At 41.8% G+C, this 24,427-nt stretch overlaps 1 protein-coding gene across 8 annotated transcripts in view; it reads left to right on the top strand.

Annotated features, from left to right (window-relative positions):
* The window catches only part of TANC2 (tetratricopeptide repeat, ankyrin repeat and coiled-coil containing 2), a 364,796-nt gene that overhangs the window by 327,812 nt on the left and 12,557 nt on the right, over positions 1-24,427 (top strand). For 6 of the 8 annotated variants that reach the window (XM_068530955.1, XM_068530954.1, XM_068530952.1 and 3 more), the window contains 10 exons: positions 1,884-2,006; positions 2,572-2,808; positions 7,232-7,417; positions 9,726-9,819; positions 16,240-16,373; positions 17,305-17,428; positions 21,133-21,308; positions 21,605-21,737; positions 22,287-22,316; positions 23,138-23,229. In XM_068530955.1, the coding sequence (XP_068387056.1) occupies positions 1,884-2,006; positions 2,572-2,808; positions 7,232-7,417; positions 9,726-9,819; positions 16,240-16,373; positions 17,305-17,428; positions 21,133-21,308; positions 21,605-21,737; positions 22,287-22,316; positions 23,138-23,229 (1,329 nt within the window). The remainder of the gene's footprint in view (positions 1-1,883; positions 2,007-2,571; positions 2,809-7,231; positions 7,418-9,725; positions 9,820-16,239; positions 16,374-17,304; positions 17,429-21,132; positions 21,309-21,604; positions 21,738-22,286; positions 22,317-23,137; positions 23,230-24,427) is intronic. The other 2 variants (XM_068530956.1, XM_068530953.1) reach the window with 1 other exon arrangement.

Genomic DNA, 24,427 nt, shown 5'->3' with positions numbered 1-24,427 from the left:
ACTCAAAGTTAATAAACAGATACCTGTTGTGTTTCTATACACTAATAATAAACTATTGGAAAGAGAAATTAAGAAAACAATCCCATTTACAATTGCATCAAAAAAAATAAAATACCTAGGAATAAATCTAACTAAAGTAGTAAAACACTTGTACCCAGAAAACTATAAGACATTGATGAAAGAAATCGAAAACTACCCAAATGGAAAGATATACCATACTCATGGATTGGAAGAATTAATATTGTTAAAATGACCATACTACCCAAGGCAATCTACAGATTCAGTGCAATCTCTGTCAAAACATGAAAGGCATTTTTCACAGAACTAGAACAAATAATTCTAAAATTTGTGTGGAAATGCAAAAGACCCTGAATAGCAAAAGCAATCTTGAGAAAGAAGAACAAAGCTGGAGGTATCATGCTCCCTGGTTTCAAACTATACTACAAAGCTACAGTAATCAAAACAGTATGGTACTGGCACAAAAACAGACACATAGATCAATGGAACAGAACAGAGAACCCAAAAATGAACCCACACTTATATGGTCAATTAATCCATGACAAAAGAGGCAAGAATATACAATGGGGAAAAGACAGGCTCTTCAATAAATGGTATTGAGAAAACTGGACAGTTACACACAAAAGAATCAAACTGGACTACTTTCTCACAAAGCAAACAGAACAGATTAAGTTTTTAAAAAGAATACCTCCTCAGATCTACTTTGTGGTTCCCAAACTTCATTGTTAATATCTTGCGGCCCTCAGGATTTCCTGCTTTAACTCACTTGACCCAGATATTGACAGAATAGTAAGAAGATTGCTGGGAATTCCCTGGCGGTCCAGTGGTTAGGACTCTGCACTTCCACTGCAGCGGGCCCAGGTTCAGTCCCTGGTTGGGGAGCAAAGATCCTGCAAGCCACACTGCACGGCCTTAAGAAAGAAGAAGAAGAAGATTGCCAGAGAATCTTGCCATCACAGCAGGAGATTTTAAAAAACAATTTATTCTAACTTCCTTTTGGAGAAATCCAAGTAAAAGGGGCAAACATTAGTACATACAGTGGGACTTAGGCCAGTCATACTAGAGAAAATTTGTTGCTGATGGCAATCAAACCTATGTTGTTTCCCTGAGGATGAACAGATGTGATTATTTTAGGCTGTTAGGGTGAGCAATGCTAGCTACTATAACAAACCTGCAAAATCTCAGTGACTTAACAAAGGCTTATTTTTCACTTTCGTTGCAGTCCAGTACAGATCATTGGGCAGGCTTTTTCCACATAGTAGTTCCAAAATCTCCTAGGGCCTCAGGATCCTCCATTGGATCATCTGACCTGCAATCAAGAGGAACAATAGAAAGTGTGGAGAAACACATGGGGAATTTGGGGCCAAGGCTGGACATGACATAATACTTCTGCCCACATTTTATTAGCCAGAAGTCAGTCCCATGGCCCACATAACTGTAAAGGAGGCTGGGAGATACAGTTTTCACAAATGCCCAGGAAATGAGATGGAGATCAGTGATCACACTGCATTATCTCTGTTACCGTGTATACTTTAATAACTTGAATTTAAGAGATTGATTCAAGAAGGCTAATAGAAAAGACCTGGGGAGAGGGGGGATTATATCCAGATATAGCAGAAAAGAGAGGTATTACTAAGTAGATTTGTTGCCGCAGACTGCCAAGGTAGAGACAGTTTAAGTTAGCCTGTTCCTACAGGACTAGTCTTCGTCTGCATCAGTGGATTGGCTTTGTTATGCCTGGGTATTGTTTGAGCAAGACTCTATTCTCATTTGTTAGTACCACAAACCTAGAGGCTCCTAACTTACTACTGATGGTACTTTTTAGCTGGGCTAATGATTTAATTGTCTCTATATTTCTTTTTCAGGGTTTGAGTAAAAAAGTTGGAGTATCATCCTCCATCCTCCAAGGTCTCTGGATCTCCTATAGCACAGAGGGTCTTTCCATGGCATTGGCATCTTTACGAAATCTCTATACTCCAAATATAAAGGTAAGTGATAAATTACAGCCAGATTAAAGAATTAACTATGAAAACCTAAAACCTAAAACTAGGAGGACATTTAAGTAGCTATTTAATCGATCTTTGACTTGCCTTAGACTGTCTCCTATTAATTAACCTTTTACTGATAATTTGATATATTTTACATTTTGTTCTGTGAGTTGAAGACCAAACCTATTGACCTTGCACCTTGTATAAGATGACTCTGATTGTAGAATAAGTCCTGCTGCTTCTAGGGAGTAAGTCATTCTTGGACCACCTTTGTTTTGATAGGAGTTTTTCTGACTGACAGCTCACTTAGTGGAGACTCTGACAGCACTACAGTATGGGTGGTGTTGACTTTAGTTACTGAGCAGTTTATATAAAGGAGACATTTCACATCCCTTTCCAAAGGCAAGGTATTGAAAAAGGAACAAATGAAGATTTTAAAATAAAGCCGTTACTAAATGCTTCTGGGCACTTATTGTGGGGTCCCAGAGGACTTAATAAAAGATGACTAATAGGATATAACTGATATTTATGTGAGTATTATTTCTGTTTATTCACTTATTTCTAGGTCAGCCGACTGCTGATTTTGGGAGGTGCCAACATTAATTACCGGACAGAGGTTTTAAATAATGCTCCAATTCTATGTGTCCAGTGTCATCTTGGTTACACAGAAATGGTGGCCCTGCTGTTGGAGTTTGGGGCCAACGTGGATGCCTCCTCGGAAAGCGGCCTGACTCCTCTGGGCTATGCTGCAGCCGCAGGCTTCCTAAGCATTGTCGTGCTGCTGTGCAAGAAACGGGCCAAGGTAGTGGCTGTCCGGCTCTGCTGCCTTTTCTTCTTCCCTTTTCTTTCTTCCTGCTATAGACTCTTCCTTATCTCCTGTGTTACCTCCTGAGTGTAGGTAGAATACATCAGATCCTATTAGGGAGCAGATCAAAGGGAGAACCAGCTCTGATTACATCCTACTGTTGCCCACTTGCCATGGCCAGTTCCATGCTGCATCTGCACACAGTTCTAAAACTTTTGAGAGGCACTTAGGAAACTGCATTTATCAGCAGCCACAAAAAGTCCCTGCCTAACAACCAAGAAATTCTCTCCTGAGCTCAGAGTGAGGAAAGAGAAATGGGGGAGCAAGGAGATGGCACTGTGAAGTCTGAACTGAATGGTGCCTCTAGACTCTAAGCCTGTCATGTTAGAGTCTTGAAGACACCCCTGAAGAGGTATGGGGAGAAGATGATTCTCTCTGACCAGAGGAACTCAGAAGTGTTTCTGTTAGTGTATTTTAATTCTCTCAAAACATTTCTCAAAAATATATTTGCTTTATAGTATCTCAAAGGCCACTGATATAACTCAATTTCAAAATATTGGTGAAAAGAAAAATGCTGGTCTCAAAAATGTAGGCCTCTGGGGAACATTGTAGCCCAATGGTATTTTGTTTCCATCCTGAAAACAAACTGAGGATTTTGGTGGTTTTGCAGTGAAATATAAGTAATATGTATGACCTCGTTCTGAGGTGTCCAGTGTCCTTACCAGGGAAGAACTGTGTCTCCTGAGACTCCTTTGGGAGCTGGGACCTGGGAACCTCAGTGAAATCTCAGAGCCGTAGATGTTAACTGTGACACAGGAATGGTCCACCTGTAATGTCCTAGTCATTTGAATGAACACCTCTAGAAACAGAGTGATAACTGGGCCTTATTATTACTGCTGTGAATTCATATTCTAATCTCAGCTGGGTCTTTCCTGTTGCTCAGGTATCATTTTATTCATCTCTTATTTTCCCCAGAGCAGATAAATAAATCATTTGTGATCTTTTCAAGACCCTATCAAACCTCTTTTGCCCTCCTACGACTACCAAGATTAAGTTTACCTCACTGTGCCTCTATCTCAAAACTCTATTAATCCTTACCTACACTCACCTTTACTTCTACCTCAGAGAAGGAAGGGTTTACCTTCCTTTCCACTCACCTTTACTTCTGCCTCAGAGAAGGAAGTGTTTACCTTCCTTTCCAGAATGCTTGCCTCCACTATATATATTTTGTTTTTATTTTTTTTCTTTTTCGGCAATGCTGCACGGCTTGCGGGATCTTAGTTCCCGACCAAGGATGGAACCCATGCCCCCTGCAGTGGAAGTGCGGAGTCCTAACCACTGGACTGCCAGGGAATTCCCCACCTATATTTTTTAATCTCAGTATGTTGCTCTTTCTCTCACATCATTTCATTCTTTTTCTAAATTCACACTACCTTTCTTCTCAGTTTCTACAACCTATGAATGTCTTATCTAACCCAAAAGAGAAACTCCCCTCTCTCTCCTAACCAGAAGCCACCATCCCATCTCTTCCCACCCATGTCTACCAAGCCTGTCCTAAGAGTCATCTCTACTTGCTACCACTGCTTCCTTACTACTCCTTAACCACTTGTGGTCTGGCTTCCATGAGAGAAAGAGGAGGCAAGTCATTAAAATCATAAACTTTGGCTTCAAGCATGACCTGGTCAAAGCCTGCATTCACACTCGCTTTCTCTGAGGGCTTGGATGAGTCATTTGATCTCTCTCAGTCTCACTTGTTTAACCTAGAAACAGGATTAAGAGGGGCATTGTGACAATTAAAAGTGATCGAACCTTTTTAAAAAGAGATGAAGTCTCTTTTAGTCTCATGCAGTGCCTAATAAATAATATCCTTAAAAAAGAAAACAAAACAAAAAAAAACCCTAACCTCTTTGGCATTCAACTGAAGCTGCTCTCAAAAGTCACTAACAACTGCCAATCGCCAAATAAAGTAACTATTTCTCATTTCTCACCCCTCTAAACCACTTAAGTATTTAGCCAGTTATTTTGTTGCATAACTGAATTGAATGTTCTTCAATTATAGTTGGTCTGATATTTTCTCTTCATTAGATTGAGTCTGTATGTTTTTGGCAGGCACACCACAGACATGATGCTCTGCCCTTATTCATGCAGCACTGCAGGAGGTGCATGATGTTGAGATCTCATTACAGGGGATGTTAACCTCTATCACTTGGATAAGGTGGTATCTTCCAGGTTTCTCAACCTGAAGTTACTGTTTCTCCCATTTGGAATTAAGTATCTTTTAGGGAGATGCTTTCAGACTAGGCAGATATCTTGTATCTTTTTTTTGTCCACTAATTTTTTTGTCCACTAATTTAGGATCCATCCATTGATGGGTCCATTCTTGCTGCAGTAATTATTGCTATGATATTTGCATAATAGTGATTTTCTATTTCCCTCTTCCTTCTACATTTATTAATTGGAATTCTACTGTAAGGAAGAGCTCTCCCTTCTCCTCAATGTATTCATTTATTCATTTACTTATAGCACTATGGGTTCCTGGATATTTATTTTATTCTATGATCTATAACTCATTGCCAGTATTTTCTTTTTTTGCTCAAATTGCCCCAGATTTGGCCATTGGGAGCTTCTTCACGTTGGTTCCTGTGTCCTTTCAAGCCCCCACCCCCATTATTTCATGAGTGCTTCTGTACTTTCTGGCACCACAGATGTTCCAAACTCATCTTTTGCTATTACTGTCCCAGCCCTGGAATCAACCATTTCCCCAAGAAGCCAAGGGTTCTTTTAATTCATTCCTTTAGTTTTTAAAAAATACAGTTCTGAACATGAAAATTCTCAATGATTCTCCATTACTTATTAAAATTCAGACCACTAGCCTGGCATTCAAAATATCCATGCTCTTGTCCCAAAAGACCCTCTCAACTTTGTAGTTTGAACTCCCCCTTAATGTATTTTCCCCTTCAGAAACTAGAATTAATCACTTCCTATCCCAGCCAGTTGAGATAGCCCTTTTCTTAGTCCATTTGGGCTGCTGTAATAAAATACCATAGACTGAGTATCTTATAAACATTTCCTTCTTACAGTTCTGGAAGCTAAGTCCCCACAGCATGGTGCCAGCAGATTCGGTGTCTGGTGAGAGCTTCCTGGTTTACAGACAGTGCCTTCTCTCTGTGTCGTCACACGGTGGAAGGGGGCAAGCAAGCTCTCTGGGGCCTCTGTATAAGGATACTAATCCCATTCATGAGGGCTCTGCCCTCATGACCCAATCACTTTCCAAAGGCACCACCTCCTAATTACCTCAGGGGTTAGCATTCCAACGAATAATGGTGGGAGAACACAAACATTCAGACCATTGCACCTTTCCCTCTGAATCTGTTCCTGATTCTGGCTGGAAATTCTCTGAAATTTTATTGCACTTTTGCTTTCCTTCTGACATTTATTATATTACACCTTTGTTGGACAAGTTTTTGTTGTATTGGTCGCATTGCCCCTATCTTGTTCAAAACTTTGAGAGTAGAATCTATATTTTACTCTCTTATTTACCTTTTTATCCTATCGTGTACCTTGTACATGGTAGGCATTCAGTAAACATTTGTTATGTGGATGGCCGGGTGGAACTAAAGCTGGAGAGAACCAGATACAGAACTTAGGCTTCAAGTGCTCTAACTACCACTGGAAAATAACCTGCCCACCTGCCAGAAAAGGCTGTTCATCTATTGAGACTTGTAGCTGGGGACCTTCTGGTAGACTGACCTTAATCAGCCTTCTCTTTCAGCCTAAACTTGTAACCAGCACTGCAACTGTAAAAACTGCTGTTGGAACATAGTCTAGCATTAAGTTCCAAGTACCTCTAGCCATTTTGGCCAGATGGTTGAGATTCTGCCCTCCCACTGGAAGAGAGCAGTGGCCTTTGCCAAAGCATAGTGGTCAAATGTGTGATTCATGCTATGAGATGTTTTGCTTCTTTGGAAGACCAAAAAATTTGAGCTTCAAAACTTTTTTCTTCCCTTTCATGATTTCAAAGACAGTTTTTTGTGCCAACGCAGCTTACAAGTCTTTCAAATTTGGGTCTAAAAAGAACTATTTGAGGACAAGGGAGAGTGTACCTCAGGAAAACAAAGCTGGAGCTGGGAGTTTTGGTGTTTTGTTTTTGGGTGGTTTTTTTTTTGGTTTCTTTTGATGTGAAAACAAAAGCCTGACGTTATGCAAAGAGGTTCTCCCCAGAGGGGCATCTACCAGAGTTGTAGCTCAGTGAAGATCTAGCCTGAGTAGGAGAGTATCTTCTAAATTTTCTCAGGGATTGGTCCAAGGAATAGGAGAGGATGAATCTTAGTAGTCCAGACCTGTGCAGTGGGCTGATGTGACTAGATTGGGAATACAGCCACAGTCTTTTTCACATAGGTTTCTCTGTCCCCTCCCGTAGGTGGATCACTTGGATAAGAATGGGCAGTGTGCCTTGGTCCATGCTGCACTCCGAGGTCATCTGGAGGTTGTCAAGTTTTTGATTCAGTGTGACTGGACAATGGCGGGCCAGCAGCAAGGGGTGTTTAAGAAGAGCCACGCCATCCAGCAGGCCCTCATCGCTGCAGCCAGCATGGGTTATACTGAGGTAAGAAAGCAGCGGATAAGGTTTGGGGGGTTTTTTCAAGCTGTGTATTGAAGGACCTAGGAAACCAGGAAAAAGGGGTTGCATTATTATAAAATTGCCAGCCTAGGGCTTCCCTGGTGGCGCAGTGGTTAAGAATCCACCTGCCAATGCAGGGGACACGGGTTCAAGCCCTGGTCCAGGAAGATTCCACATGCCACGGAGCAACTAAACCCGTGCGCCACAGCTACTGAGCCTGCGCTCTAGAGCCCGCGAGCCACAACTACAGAGCCCGCATGCTGCAACTACTGAAGCCCACGCACCTAGAGCCTGTGCTCTGCAACAAGAGAAGCCACCACAATGAGAAGCCCGCACACCGCAACGAAGAGAAGCCCCCGCTCGCTGCAACTAGAGAAAGCCCACACGCAGCAACAAAGACCCAACGCAGCCAAAAATAAATTTTAAAAAAAAAAAATTTGTCAGCCTAATTAATGTGAATTAGGTTTTTGGTCATTGATCTGAGGAGTAGGGAGATTCCAGGGTACCTAGAATTATGTTGGAAAGGACCTCGGGAATTATCTAATCTGATTCCTCCCCATCTTTCCACCCCTATTTAACAGACAATGACACTAGGTTCAGGGGGATTATTTTTTGACCTGTGTTCACATGGGTAGGCAGAGTGGAATGGAAAGGGCACAACAGTTGGAATCTCAGAAGAACCAGGTTTGAGGCCCAGCTTTCCTCCTCATCAGCTCTGGACCTTGGGCAATTTACCTAATCTCTTAGAACCTTAGTTTCCCACCAGTAAAGCGAGGCTAATAAATTCTTTTTTACAAGGTTGATATGAGATGTAAACTGTTAAACACTGTGCAGATGGTATTTTTGCTAATTTATTTATTAATGAAAGTAATAATACAGTGGCAAAATATGTGGAATTGGTAGTGTTCTAGGAAATGTATAACAGCCAGCTCTGGGGAGGGGAGGGGAGTGGAGCAGAATGTGTGTGTGTGTGTGTGTGTGTGTGTGTGTGTGTACATACAGACTTAAATTTATTATAAATTTTACTGATATTAAAAAAAATGTTGCACACAGTTTACAAATAATAATGAATTGTGTAATACTCTTAATTGGATGCTTTTGTTGATTTTTGCTAAATGTATATCCATACCCATCCTGTGGTTACAGCTCAACCATGATTTGATAAATGAAGTTGCACCCCTATTTGCTCTTTTCCCAATAATTTTGTCATTAAATCTGATGTGCGATCTACTGTTAAAGTACTTCTCACCCTCATACAAATTATATTCATTAAACTGGAACCTCTTTTAGCTTTAGCACTAAATCAAATCCTCATTTACAAAGTTTGCCAATTTCCAGGGTATAAATACCCCCACCATGGCTGACTTCAAGCTGCCAATGTGACATCACGGAACACAAAGTTTCAAAGAGATGCACAGGAGCACACCATTATATAAAATTTCTGCCATACACATACAGTAAATATAAATAACCTGAAGAGCATAGATAATAGTAAAATGAAATTAAATAATTAAGAAGTTATAACATTTGATATTTTAACCTTTTTTAATATAATTTCTTTAATTGTTATTTAATTTTTAATAAACATCTTTGTTTACTGACTGGCTTGCAAAATTCCGAAAATTTAACAGTCCGCTTTCATGGGCCAGTACAAGTTGGCTCGCCACTGCTTGAGATGCTTCAGTGACACAGCTACCCCATCAGCTGACCTGACGTATCACCAAGGGAATATTAAGTAAAATTGGAATTTTTATTATCTATAGAAGGTTTTTTAGCTCTCTCTACAGTCAAATTCCTGGAAGCAGAGCTGTCACTTTCCTTTGTTGTTAGCAGCCATCCTCCTTTTATTATCCCCAAACAGTCCTTGTAATTCCAAGAGGAAAAAAGAAGATAATAGCTCCGCTCTGAAAAACTACAGGCCCTCAGTTTTCTCCATATTTATTTTCTGGGTTTTGTTTATTGATTTTTTTCCTGTTTATTTCTTGGTAGCATTTTTATTAGGAGGACGAGGGTTCGCTTTTTTAACTCAAATGTGATAAATATGTGATTTTTAAAAGTCACATGCTGTGTAAGTTAATCGTGTTCAAGGGAAACATGTAAACCGTACCTGGTAGAACAAACGCTCATCATGGCAGCTTTGGGTTGTTACGCGAGGACAGTCAGTTCTGACTCCTTTTGTGTGCAAGAGAGAGCATGACCCTTGGGTATCCGGGTATCTTCCAAACCTCACAGGCTAGTATCAGTAGTATAGTTTTCCACCTGACGTTTGAGCTGACACAACTTCTTGTTTCAGATTGTCTCCTACCTACTTGATCTTCCAGAAAAAGATGAGGAGGAGGTGGAGCGAGCACAGATCAACAGCTTTGACAGCCTCTGGGGAGAGACAGGTACCTCTTGTGGACGTCTCTCTCTTCTCTGTGCATGTGTCATGTCTGTGTGGAGATATTCTCTGCATCTCACACCCTGATTTTTTTCTCTGCCAGACCAAAGGTGGCAGGCTCTGTCTTATGGCTATTGTGTTGGAGACTGATTCTGCCAAAGTAAAAAGTCACGCAGTTTCCTTCTTTCAATCCTCTTTCCCTTTGGATGTTCCATGCCATTAGCCCCAGAGTCTTCTTTCAGACAAAACCTTCCCCCGCTCTTGTTTCCAAATATTTTAAAAGACTGAAAGTTTCCTTACAGTGTGCCAAACCATAGCAGAAAATAGTTGTGAACTTTTTTTTCCTGTGATCCTTACAGCAGTTAGGAATAAATATTTCTCCTGTAGCTATAAACCAAGAAGTTAAATTTTTATCGACACCTCTGGCTTACTGAACCAAGTGTTATCATGGCAGAGTGGTCCTGACATGGTAAAACTGATAACGTCATGAGTACAGTTGCTATCAGGATGCAAAATGAAGGTCCCCCCTGTAGGGCACAGCCCTGCGCAGTCTCTCACGATCTGTAGCATAAGCCATTTCTATATTGCTTGGTACTTACTCCACAAACGGAAGCCTCTTCCTTGTGGCCTTTGCAGGAAATGATTGTTGTCTTTCCCCCAAGTCTAAACTGGAACATCTGGAAAAACATTAGTAACCTTTGATGTGTTTTTATGAAACCAGGGCAGTAAAAACTGTAGAATCACCACAGATATGTGTCATGTCTGCCAGGATAAGTAGACCAACATTGAGATGGCCGATTTTAGGGAGAACATTTTACTAAACAAGAGGGGGATATGCTTTGGTTAGGGTCAGAATGTTATTAAAAATGAGAAGATGCTTGAATTCACTTAAAATGTATAATTACCTATTGAACTGTGATGTTTCCACACATGGCAGTAATCTTATATAGGTTTCACGGCTTCTTTAACATCGTGTAGAATGGTCCAGAGCTCAGGAATTTGCTTCTCAAACAATCCCTCCCTCTGTCAGAGCCAAAGGGAGCAGATGCCGGGCAGCTGCAGCTTAAGAGCCCATGACAGATTAAAGGAAAATGTGCAGCTGGCAACAGCTGCTGTCTCTGGGGCCCCACCCTGAGGGAAGCCAGAGGACAGACTGAGGGGAAGGGGCTGGCCAGGGCGCCAGCAGTTGTGGAGTGTGCATCCTGAGACCTGGAGCTGCGGGAGAGACATGATGGTTTACATCCCATCAACACAGCCTCCCCGGCACAGCCCCGCCGTCCCTCCCAGAGTCTCCTGTTGCCAGGCCACACGCGTGCAACCCTAACCCTACCTGGGGAGGGCAACAAAAAGTAGCGGCCCGATGGCGATAATGGACAGAAATTACAAGACTAGCAATCATAGTGATGAATATCACACACATCCTAGTGCTGTCCTTGAAAGAATTCCTTAAAAATGTTCAAGAAGGGTGTGAACTAAGTGGAAGACTTATTTTTATTGATATGAATTTCTTATTAGAATAAAACTTTACAGCCTCAGGACTTTTAAAGGATTTCCTGCTTTAAAGTGTGCAATAAAGTTTGTTACATTAATTTCCTTACATACGTACCATATCTCAGGATTGTAAAAAAAAAATCAAAGTTTCATGTCAGTTTGCTTGTAGTCAGAATTGTGTTGTGTTTAATTTGATATTTATATGAACTAATTTCAGCATTATGAACATAAGACTAATTATTTAAATATGAGTTAGAATGAAATGCATTTGTAATATAATTTATAGAGCTATAAAAAGTTATTTGACTTCAGAAAAATTTCTGGGAAATGATGTCTTTGCTATGTTAAAAAATGTCCCTACAACTCACCACTAGTGTAGGGTAGACTCTGAGTTGCTTTTCTATCTATAGTGATGGATTTACCAAGTACACATGTTTCTTTTTAACTTACAGCACATAATCATTTAAAATTTATAATGACTCATTGACTTGTGATGTTTCCTCCAATGGCAAAATCTTATACATGTTTCCTTTGCATAGAGAATGAAGGTCTATGACCTGCAGCCAGCTGGTTAGGGTCTCATATCTGCAACCCTGGCCTAAACAACCCAATTTTTTACTTAGGGAAAATATGATGGTAATGATGTTTCCAACAATTTGCATCATTTACTGTATTAAATCTAAAACACCAGTAACTATAAGAAACTATATAACCATTATTTTATGTGCCATGCCAAAAAAAAAAAAAAAAAACCAGAAAGAAAAACCCTCTGCCTATAAAACTGACACAGTTCTTTATTATCACATCGATTATAAGATGCAACCTGACTTTGAGATGTTAAAAATGCGGAGGGAAGAAAGTACATCTTAGAATCAATGAAATATATCTTAGCATATGGTGAAATATTTATTGAGATGTAATTTTTACATATCAGATTTTCTAAAAGCAGGTCACTAGAATATCCTGGTTGTCTTCGTCCTCCTTTTATGGCCTTTTGTCCTTCCAAAGAGCACCTTCCTACATCGAGCTTTCACCATCTGGCTGACTCCTCCCATCCTGGAGGGTTTTCACAGATTTCTTATGGAACATAGAAATCTGTGTTCCAATTACATGAAATTTCTAAAAATCTTAGGAAAAAAAAAAAAGATATCTGTGTTCCAACACAGAAGAAAGGCAATTAAGGTGACAAGATTGTTCACCAATCCCTCCTCTCCTTTGTCTTACAGCTATAGAACAGAACCAGCATTAAAAGCTTCTAGCAACTCTGGAGAGCCTGAGCCACATGGCCCAAAAGTAGCGAAAATTCAGAAAATAAACAAGATACCATTAATTCATGCCTTCATCATCTTTTGCCTAGATTATTGCAACTACTTCCTAGCTGATCTTCTTGTCTCTGGCCTCACCCTTTTGTGATTTATCTCCCAGACTTCAGCCAAAGTGATCTCTCTAAGGCACAATCTGTCCATGTCACTTTCCTGCTTACCACCCTTCATTGACCACCTGTAACATTAATGTAGCATAAAAAGGGACTTCCCTGGTGGTCCAGTGGTTAAGACTCCACGCTCCCGATGCAGGGGGCACAGGTTCGATCCCTGGTCAGGGAACTAAGATCCCACATGCTGTGTGATGCGGCCAAAAAAAAAAAAAGGTAGCATAAAAAGACGTGTCATGATCTCTAGCATCATCTATTGCCTGTCTTCTCCAGTAGGAGTAAACGTGCCGTTCCCCACCTCAGTGCCTTTATACGTGCTGTCCCTGTGCCTAGAATGCCTCCCTGTTGTCGTTGCCTGTAAGTCTCCTATTTCTCTTTCAGCATCTGGTTTAGATTGTCATCTCTTCCTGGAGACCTTCTCAGACACTTCTTCCTCTGTGCCACCTCCAGACAACCCCCATGGACTTATCTCTGTTGTGCTTATCACACTGTATAGTAATGTATTTGTTTGTCTGTTATCCTTATTCAACCCTGAGTTCCTTGAGAGCCGACAGTATCTGACAAATAGCTCTATAAATGTTTAATTAATGTTGTTTTGGATAGCAGTGATCAGTATATGTCTTCCCCACCCACCTCCATCCCATCGGTCTTCCATGACCTGTCTGTGCTGTACACTTTCAAGGTTGAGAAGAGATAAAAGAACCATTTGCTTCTCTGCATTCTATTCGCATCAGCATCCCATCGAAGCCGACTTTGGCTGTTTCCTCAACTCTGAGCTGTATCCTGTCTGTCTCTTCAAACTCCTTAGCTGTTTCCCTTTGAAAAAGGGCCATTTATTTCAGATAATCTCATCAGATGCTGACACGCTAGGGAACGAATTCTGTTACTGGTCTCTTAGGAAAAGAGATTTGGCTCCAAACTGTTAACATTTGCTCTAAGAATCAGTTTGTTGTTTTACAGAGCTGGCTTTGCCTTAATCGTCTCTCTTTCAAAAAGTTTTAACGGTTTTTGATAAGACCTATATAAAATCCAGCCAAAGCAACTCCTTGCTCTTGGATTTTGAAAAGTACAGACCCAATTTTCCATAGTTGTGTTGTTCTGAGATGAAGTTGGCCAGCTGTGTTAATGACCATGTCCAGATATCAGCTGGAGAGTCCTGCCAAATTACATCATAACCTAAGTAACAGAGATGATACAACAAAGAAAAAGGCCGAATGGAACATTCCCTCTCATATAAACATGTTGTCCGGTGGGTTGAGATGGGCCAGCCCCCAGCAACATGACTCCAGGTTAGAGCAGACAGTATATAAGTTTAGCTTTCAGGATGGGCACTGCTTGTGAATTTTCATCTGTGTTCTGTGAACTAGCATCATTGACGAGAGGCTTGATTCTGAAATACTGTCTGTATTTTCTCCAGAGTGCTATAAATTCTTGCGTGAAAAAGAATGTATTTGCGCGCACACACACACACACACCCCCCACGCCATACACAAGACATTGAAAGGGAGGTTTGCTGCAACCCTGCCCCCTGGTAGCTACTTTAAACTTGGGAGGGTTAGAAATTTTCCAAACCCTTTGTTTTATGTACCAACGAGATGATTCTTATGGTTCCTAACAAGTGTCTAACCCAGTCAAGTTCTTTCTTTTTCCTCAGCTTGACTGAGATGTAATTGACATACAACATTGTGTAAGTTTAATGTATACAATGTGATGATTGCCAGTCAAATTCTTAAGCTACTCTTGTGTTCTGACCCAAGAACTAAAGTTGTGCTTTTTTTTCCTGAACTATTAGAAATGTGAACTTGGAAAAGAGGGAAAATCACTTTGATTTAAAGAACAAGAGACAAAACTTCTCAGTCAAGTAAACAGTCAAACCCATCAATACTTGTAACTTATCCATTCGGGACTTGGAAATGACCCTCACCTCAGATAGGATGAAGCCTCTGCCCTTCTGTGAGGAACAGGATGGAAATGCCTATGTTAAGAGTTCCAAAAAATAAAATGAAAAATACACATAAGACAAGGCCTAGATACATCTAGTTTAAGATCTTCTAAAATTGCCACATTTTCCTTCATAAGCCCTTTCTATCCTTGAGGAAGGAAAAGATTACTTTGAAGGTTTATCTCAGTGGAAATTACAGGTAGTTTTAGTTTTGCATATGAGTCAGTTGTGGATAAATTTGGCCAAGCTCAAAGACAAAAATGCCGTAATTTGCACTTAAATGAAAAAAATCACAAGTGACCATTTGATTTGAATTTCAATTGCTTCCCTGATTAGATACCAACATTTGCAAACTGAAGTATTATCTGCACCTGCCAAGTATTATCTTCCTCTGATTTGTCATTGGAGTAGGTGGCCACAATAAAGGAAGGACCCGCTGACTACCACATCCGTTTTTCAAGTCTGTGTGGGGAAAAAGGTCTCCATACTCTTTCTTTAAAAGCATAACTCCTGCCATTTTCTAACAGTGTTTACCATCTTCCCTACCCTCATCCATTTAAAACACTAAGTGTACACATTTGAGATCCCTGGTTAAGAGACAAATACGTATTTGTTCAAATATAGACTTAGTAAGAAGTATATCGACAAATTCCTCTTACTGCTATTGAAATAGTACTCAAAGGATGAAATAAGCACTCTTAGAATCTCCAGTGTATCAGAGATCATAGACAATGGACAGTAGCACAGAAGGGAGAATGTTTATGTTTCTTCCTGCTGTGTGTCCTTTATCCTCGCTATAGCTGTTCTTTATCTGTGACTCCATTATCCTGTATTCAGAAGAAAAGAGCCTTTGTCACACTTCTCTCATCTTTAAGACTATTACCTTGAACAGTTTTGACCCTCCTATGAAAATGGTCACGCATGTACTAGAAACTTCTGTCTCAACTGATGAAAAAAAAAAAAGAATGAAAACTGGCCCAAGGCTCTTAGACTGTAATTTCTTTTTTCTTTTTCTTTTTTTTTTACATTTTTTAATATATTTTTATTGTAAATACGCACTTAAAAGCAACCCAGGAAACTGTCATTTAAGAAATCAACAAAATTAAGACTGCAATTTCCGACTGGTTCTCTGAGTTTAAGGGCCCAGGAGTAGAAATTGGCCAGAGGTGGTTCCTAGCTAACTCTAAAAGACCTTAGTCTGCAAAGACCCTTCTCTCTGCATTCTTACCCATGCACATACCAGTAAAAGGTTTGTAGCTGGGACGAGGTACCAAAAAAGAGAGGGATTAAAAGCAGAGAAGACAGTCTGGGTAGGAAACATGAAACCAAGTAAGTTTGGTCAAAGGTGATTTTTTCAATAAAATTATTATAATTGTCTCCATATATGTAAGCCCTTTTATTTTTCTTTGAAAATTTCCTTCATGGCAAAAGTAGCCAAAATCATCATTCTTGGAGGTAAAGTAGCAATCGCATTCATCAAACACAAGTATGCTGCCCTGCTTACCCTAGAGGGCTGGAGAAGGCAAGACCCCCTGTCCTCACTCTGTGCTCTCTGCCCTTAGCCCTGACAGCTGCAGCCGGAAGGGGCAAACTGGAGGTGTGTCGTCTGCTCCTGGAACAGGGGGCAGCAGTGGCCCAGCCAAACCGCCGAGGGGCAGTGCCCTTATTCAGCACCGTTCGCCAAGGCCACTGGCAGGTAAGCAGGTAGCTACTTCCAGTGCCCCAGGCAGGGGTGAGTGCTGGGTGGGAACTTCTGAAGCAGAGAGCAAAAAAATCACAAAATTTGGGTTATCCAGCAGTCACTGGGTTTGAAGACTTGGGCCTCTGTTATTAATATTCTGGTTAATTGAGAATATGTCAGAAAATTAACATTCATACCTTCTATACGATACAGATCATTCCTGATGATCTGTATCGTATAGAAGGACTAGCTACTTCTGGCCTGGTCGTGCAGTGACCTCCTTCTCACACTTCACAACATCCCCAGGGTCTCTGGAAGGTTCAAACCTCAACAGATCCCTGCTAACCACTTACAGCAGGTGTGTCTCAGAGTTGCAAAAAGAAAATGTGGTATATGTAAATTCTAGTTATGCGATCTTTCCAGATGTTTGGATTCTGGATAAACGCTAATTTATATATTTAGGATGGAAAAAAAAGTATATTGGTTATAATCTTTGAAAATGTTTAAGTAGGAAATAAGTCCTAGGAGCCAAACAGTGCTAAAGAGTTATCAGAGGCTGTATTTTGTATTTACTGTATTCTGTTCAGTTGTAAATATTCACTGCAGGCAGGTTTGCAACCCCTGGAGGCCAGTAAAATGGCACTGACATAGGTGTTGGCGCTTCCATCATGGGGTTGTTTAGTCTACATCTTGGCCTTTGTTACCTTGAATTCTTTTTTACTGAGTGGCTGAGTCAGACATTTAGAGTTGAGTTCTTCTCATTTGGCTGTCCCTGAGAGAGTCAGAGATGGAACCCCATGGTACTAGACCACGCAGGGGGTTCTTGCAGTGGGAAGTTTCTTTAGAGGTGACTCGCGGGGAGTTCTCTCAGTGTGGGGGAGGGCGTGCGTGTGTCTGCTCAGCAGCGCTTCCTGGCTGATTGGTCCCTGCTTCTCTGCACCTGCAGATTGTTGATCTTTTACTCACCCATGGAGCTGACGTCAACATGGCGGACAAGCAGGGCCGTACTCCCCTGATGATGGCGGCTTCCGAAGGCCACCTGGGAACTGTGGACTTTCTCCTTGCTCAAGGTCAGTCCTACGATGCCAGAGCTTGATGATCAGTGCCCATAACAACCCAAGGAACTCATGATTTCCAGGGATGGATTCCAAGAGGAGTTGAGAATGGATATTCTTAAGCCAGTTGGTTAGAAAATGAAAGTCCGTCTCCTCTCTTCTCATATACAGTGGGACCCTTCTAATTCTGACGTTCTCTGTTTCTTTATGGCTTGAGGGGTTTTTGGTATCCTAATCAAATTTACATAATCTAAGCTCTTTAATCTCCCAACTTTGATTTTTTTTAATGTACACTCAATAAATGTTCATCTTCCAGGGATCGTATTTTGACTTTATCAATTCTTTTGTAAGCCTGCACAACTAATATTTTTCTTGTATCCTAAGGAGGCAAATGGAAGTTGAAATGATTGTTGACCATGGGACCCTATTTGAGGAATCAGGGTATTATTACCCTCCTATTGTAATAAATTCCTTTTGACATTTACCAACATTCACATATTCCTGGTGAATGGGAAATAAATTAAAAGAGACTGTGGTCACACTATCCAAAGCATTCCCTTCCATGGCTCTGACCTCAGTCATCTATACAGAACAGTAGTGAGTGACAGGGGAACCTCTGTAGTAGAAAAGCTCCAGTCACTGGTGACTCTGCAGTACCATCTAGTGGAGCTTGAGCATTTGCATCAAGCAGGAGGTGGTGTGACTGTGGCCAGCTTTTACTCCATTCCAGCAAGCCTCCCCGATGAGTAAACGGGATCTTTTCATCTATAATTAATATCCACAAGTGCACACACTTCAAGAAAAACAAGCTCCTGCAAATCATGCCCAGGCTGGAGCAGCTGAAGGGTAGTTGATTTAGGAAGAAGACAAGGTTTCTTCTTCTAAGATTTCAAACTACAACTCAGTCAGAGACTTACTGGATCTTTAGCTCTCTCCTGCAAAGATTTGTTTCCACAACCTTAGACTCACAAAACTGGGTCAGAATCAGAGAACTGTTTTCCCCGTGTACAGAGTGGTTCTTGCTTCCCCAACACAAGCCACCGAACAAACCAGATTTCATGGTATCTATCCTTCTGCTAAGAGGGGGCTGGAGGAGCAAGGGAGATATGCCTAGCTTCTCAGGATAAAACATGGCAGGAGTAAATGTCCCAGAACAACCTGAGCCTACTGGAAAAGGCAGGACCCCTTTACCACAGATAAGCTGTAGATGACTGCACACAGTCTGCCGAGAGCCCGTAGAAGCTCATCAGACACAGATCCCAGAGATTTGTTCCCTTTACGCTGCAGGCATTCTGGTCTCCGGTCTTCGTACTGTTTCATTCTTTCACACTTAAATCAGAGACTTTCTCTCAATCAACAAATCCTACCCAAGTTTATTTAGCCTACGTTATCCGCAAAACACTATGCTAGGAACTGAGTGATTTTTTAAAATAAATACACTACAATCCATGTCTTCAAAGGGTCTGTAATCTGGCAAGGAGGGGATAAAACAAAGATAAGGAACTACCTTAAAAAGCAGAGATGCCTAAGTACTCTGATGATAAAGGTATTTGAGTTAGAACAGGACAGACTTTGAAATTTGAATGGGAAAAATGTTCTATATTCAGGGAGAGGACGTAATGTAAATGAAAGGTCAGAGGGGAGAAACAGTACACAACAGGTTTGGGGAAATATGCAAGTTGTCCAGTGACATACATGAGGACTGTTGGGAAATAAAATTGGAAATGTATGTGGAAAGAAATTGAAAAGGAGCAGATTAAAAGAGTTTGGACTTATCTGAAGGCAGTAGGGAGCCTTTCAAGATTTTTAAAAAGGGAATCAGTGCCAGAGTTGCGCTTTAAAAAAAAAAAAAAATCACTTTGGCAGTGGTGTGAATAGTAGAGTTGATGAAGGGATTATAGTGGACCTGGGGGTCAATTAGGAAGCCATTGTCATCGAGTAGATGAGAGGTAATGCCGAATCCAGGTTCAGTAGCTGTTAGGATAGAACAGGAGGGCCAAGTGCAAAAAAGATTTTGGATAATAAGGGTTGATTACATGCAGGACATAAGGATAGATGAGTTGACGATAACTCCAAAGTTCTAGAATGGATGTTTGGGAGAACTGTGATTCTGTTAACTGCCAGGAGAAGAAAAGAGAGAAGAGGAAGATTTCAAATTGAATTTTCGGAGGAAATTGAATACATGGGTTTTTTTCATATGCATCTCCTTTTAATTTCTTAAATTCCAGCTTCCCTTATCAATTTGTAAAATCAATTTATCTGTAACATACATCCAGAACCTTCTTATCCTGCTTTTTCCACCCCTGGAGACTCTGTCCAGGAAATTTATAGATGTTGCATCTGAGAAAACTCCTTAGATTCTGTCCCATATTCAGACTCATTCCATGTTAGAGTCAGTGTTTTAGTTGCAAACTACACCGTTGTGAAAAGATAACCCAGTACATGGATGGCTCTCCTCAGGGTTAGAAGTATCGTACTTTCCAACCCTTCATCCTGTTACGGGAAGCCCCAAAGTCTGGTTGTCTGACCTCTAGGGATACAGAGGTGATAGGCCACATAACTGCTGAGTAGCCCCAGAGCCTGGCTGTGGCAGGTCCTGAGCTTGATCTGACATCTGAATCCTGTCCAGCTGAGGAGGCAGCCTGGAAAATGAACTGTGTGTGCAGTAAGTTGATCTCTAATTTAGTTAGTGAGCATGTCATGCCAACTGTGTGGAAAGAGTCATCTTAGGTACTCTTCAAAACTAGCAAGGGAACGACGGGCTCTTTGCCATCCAAGAGCTTACAGTCTAGGCTGAGAACCAAACGTGTATTGAATTTTAGACTAATTACAAAACAGTACGTCAAGTGTGCTTGCTCCTCACAGGTGAAAATAGAAATGTTGAAGGGAAGAACATGCAGAATATAAAATAGGCTAAAAGAGTGGGGATGGGGTTGTTGAAGGCTGACGAGTTTAATTAAACTCCTGATTTCCTTCCTGGCCTGGGCTCAGTCTCTTCCCATAGTCCGTTTCCCTCCCATTCTAAGGAGGGAGAAGGTGACCTGGTACTATCGTCAATGATAAACATGTTCTGAGCTCCTTATTTTATGAGAACCTCTCAAGGAGTTTATACTATTAGAAATCGAAGATTTTTGCCGAGTTCAGAAAACATGCACTGAGAATTTATTACATATAAGTGGGATACATAAAAAAAAAAGATTAATAACAGAATAAGGTGACATATGTCAAGCAGGTTCAAGATGAGGTAACAGTGAATGGGAGAAGCGTTTTGGAGACAGGGAGGTTTGAGATGGTTCCTATAGAACAGGTAGAAGTGAGGTAAGTCATGGGGAGAAAAAAGGTTTCCACACATGGGAGCAACGTAACCAGAAGTGAGGATACAGGAGTACTTGTGGGAGATTCTAGGGGTGGTGAGCACATCCATTTTGGCCAAAGTTGAGGATTCTCACAGAGGAGTAATGAAACTTAAGGATAGACAGTAAGCTTGGGGAGAGATTATGCACAACCCAGGATAGGCTGCCCTGTCAAAGAACTGGACTCTTGTATTGACAGCTTGTGGGAGCAATTTTGTTAACAGTTTTATCAAAAGACAACTCACATGCCAGAAACATAAGCTGTGCTTTGGCCGAGTGTATACCTTGAATACCAGCTTTCCCTCCTGCTGTGAACTTTCACGTTTCTCATGTTTCCTCAGCCCTGTGTTATTCCTGCTCTTGTAGGTGCCTCCATCGCGCTAATGGACAAAGAAGGATTGACAGCCCTCAGCTGGGCTTGTTTGAAGGGTCATCTCTCGGTAGTACGTTCTCTGGTGGATAATGGAGCTGCCACAGACCATGCTGACAAGAATGGCCGCACCCCACTGGATCTGGCGGCTTTCTATGGTGATGCTGAGGTGGTGAGTGCCTTTAACCAAGCCTCAGGGTGGTAAGAATAGGGAAGGTCCTCTATCCACAGTGTCATCTGGGGTTGATGATTCCTGACATAAAGTTCTCAGATCTATACTTGCTGGAGGGCAGGAACATTCACAACACCATTAAAGACCAGGAACATAGGTCTGGCCTGGAATACCATGGCTGTCCAGCCTGGTTCAAACCGGCAGTTGAATAAAGGGCAGGCAGCAGCCAGAGCCCTGAGTGGAGCAGTGTGAGCCGTTACACCTGGGTTAACTGCGCTGCTTCATCCGTGTCCTAGGTCCAGTTCCTGGTGGATCACGGGGCCATGATCGAGCACGTTGACTACAGCGGAATGCGCCCTTTGGATAGGGCAGTGGGGTGCCGGAACACTTCTGTTGTTGTCACTCTTCTGAAGAAAGGAGCCAAGATAGGTAGGAGAAAGGAAGAGGGTGCTGGCCATCTGTGCCCAGGGGCCAGACTGGTCCGGTGGTCTGGCTGCCCCGGGTGTGTGGTGTGAGTGTGTATAGTTTCCCCTCTGCCCTGGCCCAGTTATTGTCCGAGTGAACAGAAAGACTCTTGGCCCAGAGAAAGCACCATCTGAGCCGTGGTCTACACTACCCTGTGTCCAAAGTCACACGGCTATCTGCCGTGCCGCAAGTAGCCTCAGCCAGGAGGCTGCTCTGACCTTAAGCGCATCTCTGCGCTGATGCCTCGGTAGCAGCCCCGCCCTGTGAGCATCCTGGATCCCTGCACTGCCACAGCCTTCGCTTTCCCTTGCTCTGTATGTGCTTTGGCCTCTCGAGTCCCTGCGGCTGCTGTCCCATCCATCCCTCAGACCTGTAGACAAGGGTTGGCTGATATGCTGGCTTTTTTGCTGCCTGCCTCTCACTGCTGCTTTTTCCTTCTTTTTTTTTTTTTTTTCACCTTCATCCATTTTTTTTTCCTCTCCTACAACTTTTTGTTTTCTCCTTTCTTTGAAGGTTGTCAGACGTTACCGAGTCGCCCACGAGGTATATTTCACCGCTGTCAGCATCAGGCGTGGTCTGATGGCTTGGTCAGCTTTGCATTCTCCTCTTTGATTTAGCCTGCATGAGTTCCCTACACCTCTAATCTTTTAATTTACTTCACCTTAAAAGAAGATTTTTTTTAATGACTGTTGTAGAGAATAACTTGAACTTTTGATAACTAACCCTGAAAAGCTTAGTTGGTAAATAATTCAGGCATCCGTAAACTAATCGAGTTAACCTTTTCTTTCTCTTTGTGGGTAAAGTGGTCCTCAGTCATGTTGGCTTGTTTCACATTGGAACCGTGCTCCTGGTTCAGCATGAATCCCAGGAGTCCTATTCAGTACTTACAAATTAAGGGAGCCTTTAGAGTCTTTCATGGTTTCCCTTCTGCAAAGAACGTATTTAAAAATTGAGACTGAACAGCTGGGGGTTTTGAGTCCCAGATTCTGAAATAAATTACCCTTTTTGGATTTTTAAAATCTTACGGTGACATTTAATGTAAACCCTTTCTCCCAATTTCCTTATTTAAAATAACTCCAAACTAAGCCATCGCCTGCCCAGATACAACACGCAGGCTTTGCTGCCCTCCAATGGTGCAAACTCAGACAGTGCAAACATTCTTATTTTAAGGTGAATACAAATCCAACGCAGCTTCTTGGCAGGGGGAGTTAGTAAGACGCTCCCAGTTCTAAAAGATGAGGCCGTTGTTGTGGAGCAAGTTGTTCTCTCAGCAGAAATTCCCCAGGGGTGTTTTTTTCACCCAGCTTCCTACCACCCTTACATTGTATGAGTTTTTTACCCATCATGCATCCTGTACACTACAGGTCCAGCCACGTGGGCGATGGCCACCTCCAAACCAGACATCATGATCATCCTGCTGAGCAAGCTGATGGAAGAGGGGGACATGTTTTATAAGGTGAGGGAAGGAAGGAACCGTGTCCTCCAGACAGCCGCTGACTGTTCTCTACTTGTAGAATCTCCCAAAGTCTCGGCAGGTCTCACCCTTGGTTCTAGAGGCAATGCCGTCCCTCAATGGTGGGCTCATAAGCTGAGGATCCCAGATTTTTGCTTTCTCAACAAGAGAGCAAGAGTAGCCTGCACATGCCTGCAGCTGATGAACCTAAAGACCTAGTTTTACCTGGTCACTAATAGGCAGATACATAGATTCTACATGGCATCTGTTCATTGGAGCCTGGAAACCATGGGACAAGTAAAAGAAAAGTTACATAGTGCAGATATTTCCAGTCTGTGGGAAAGAGGCATCAATCTTAGGTTTTCTATTTAATATATATGTAGATTTAAAAATCCGTAGTAATAATAGCTTATCAGCATCCCTGAGGAAGAAAAGGAAACCAAGACAAATAGCAGTTATAAGATTTACTTGAAGTCATTCACTGAATGACAACAAAAAAGGTATGAAGTCTTCTTGTACTCACAATTCAAGCTGAAGACTCCATACCCTAACACACACCAAACTCCCATGGGCTGCAGGAAGTCCCTTAAGAACTTTCCATGTCAGAGTTATCTCATTGTGTTAAGATTAGCTGAATCTTCTTCTCCTAAAGTAAATACAAATCCAGCCCAGCTTTTGGCAGCGGGTGTCACTGAGACATGCCCAGGCCCAAAGATGAGGAAATGATTGTGATGCACGTTACTTCCACCTTGTGTAAGGAGTATACAGAGCTCCTGGGAGTAGAGTTGTATTTCCCGAAGACCCTTTGAGTGAGAGTTACTGTAATCTAGGACTCTTAGGCTTCTAGGAAACTTGAGTTCTGACCCAACCATGATTCTACATGACTTCAAAGAAGGGCCTCTCTAGGTGTCATGTTCATGGACTTGAGAATGGCATTGCTGTCAAGAATCTCAGCCCTGTTTATAACATAACTTCTGGCACCCTAAGACAAGGAGTCCTACCTCCTAAACAGGCAGAGCTACTCCTGCTCCTACCCAGAATTCTGCCTTGGAAGACTCCCAAGTCTGTCCTCAGTGAAAGGGTCTAAAGAGAAAATAAAAGATCAGGATCCCTGGTTGGAGTTGCAGCTATACAGAAGGAATGGAGTGGATAAAGTTCAGCTAACAGAGTGTGAGATGCCTCCTGCATCATTCTGGGCTCA

The sequence above is a fragment of the Eschrichtius robustus genome, chromosome 20 (genome assembly GCF_028021215.1).
Source record: "Eschrichtius robustus isolate mEscRob2 chromosome 20, mEscRob2.pri, whole genome shotgun sequence".
Classification (NCBI taxonomy): domain Eukaryota; kingdom Metazoa; phylum Chordata; class Mammalia; order Artiodactyla; family Eschrichtiidae; genus Eschrichtius; species Eschrichtius robustus.
This window is presented reverse-complemented; position numbering and strand designations above follow the sequence as displayed.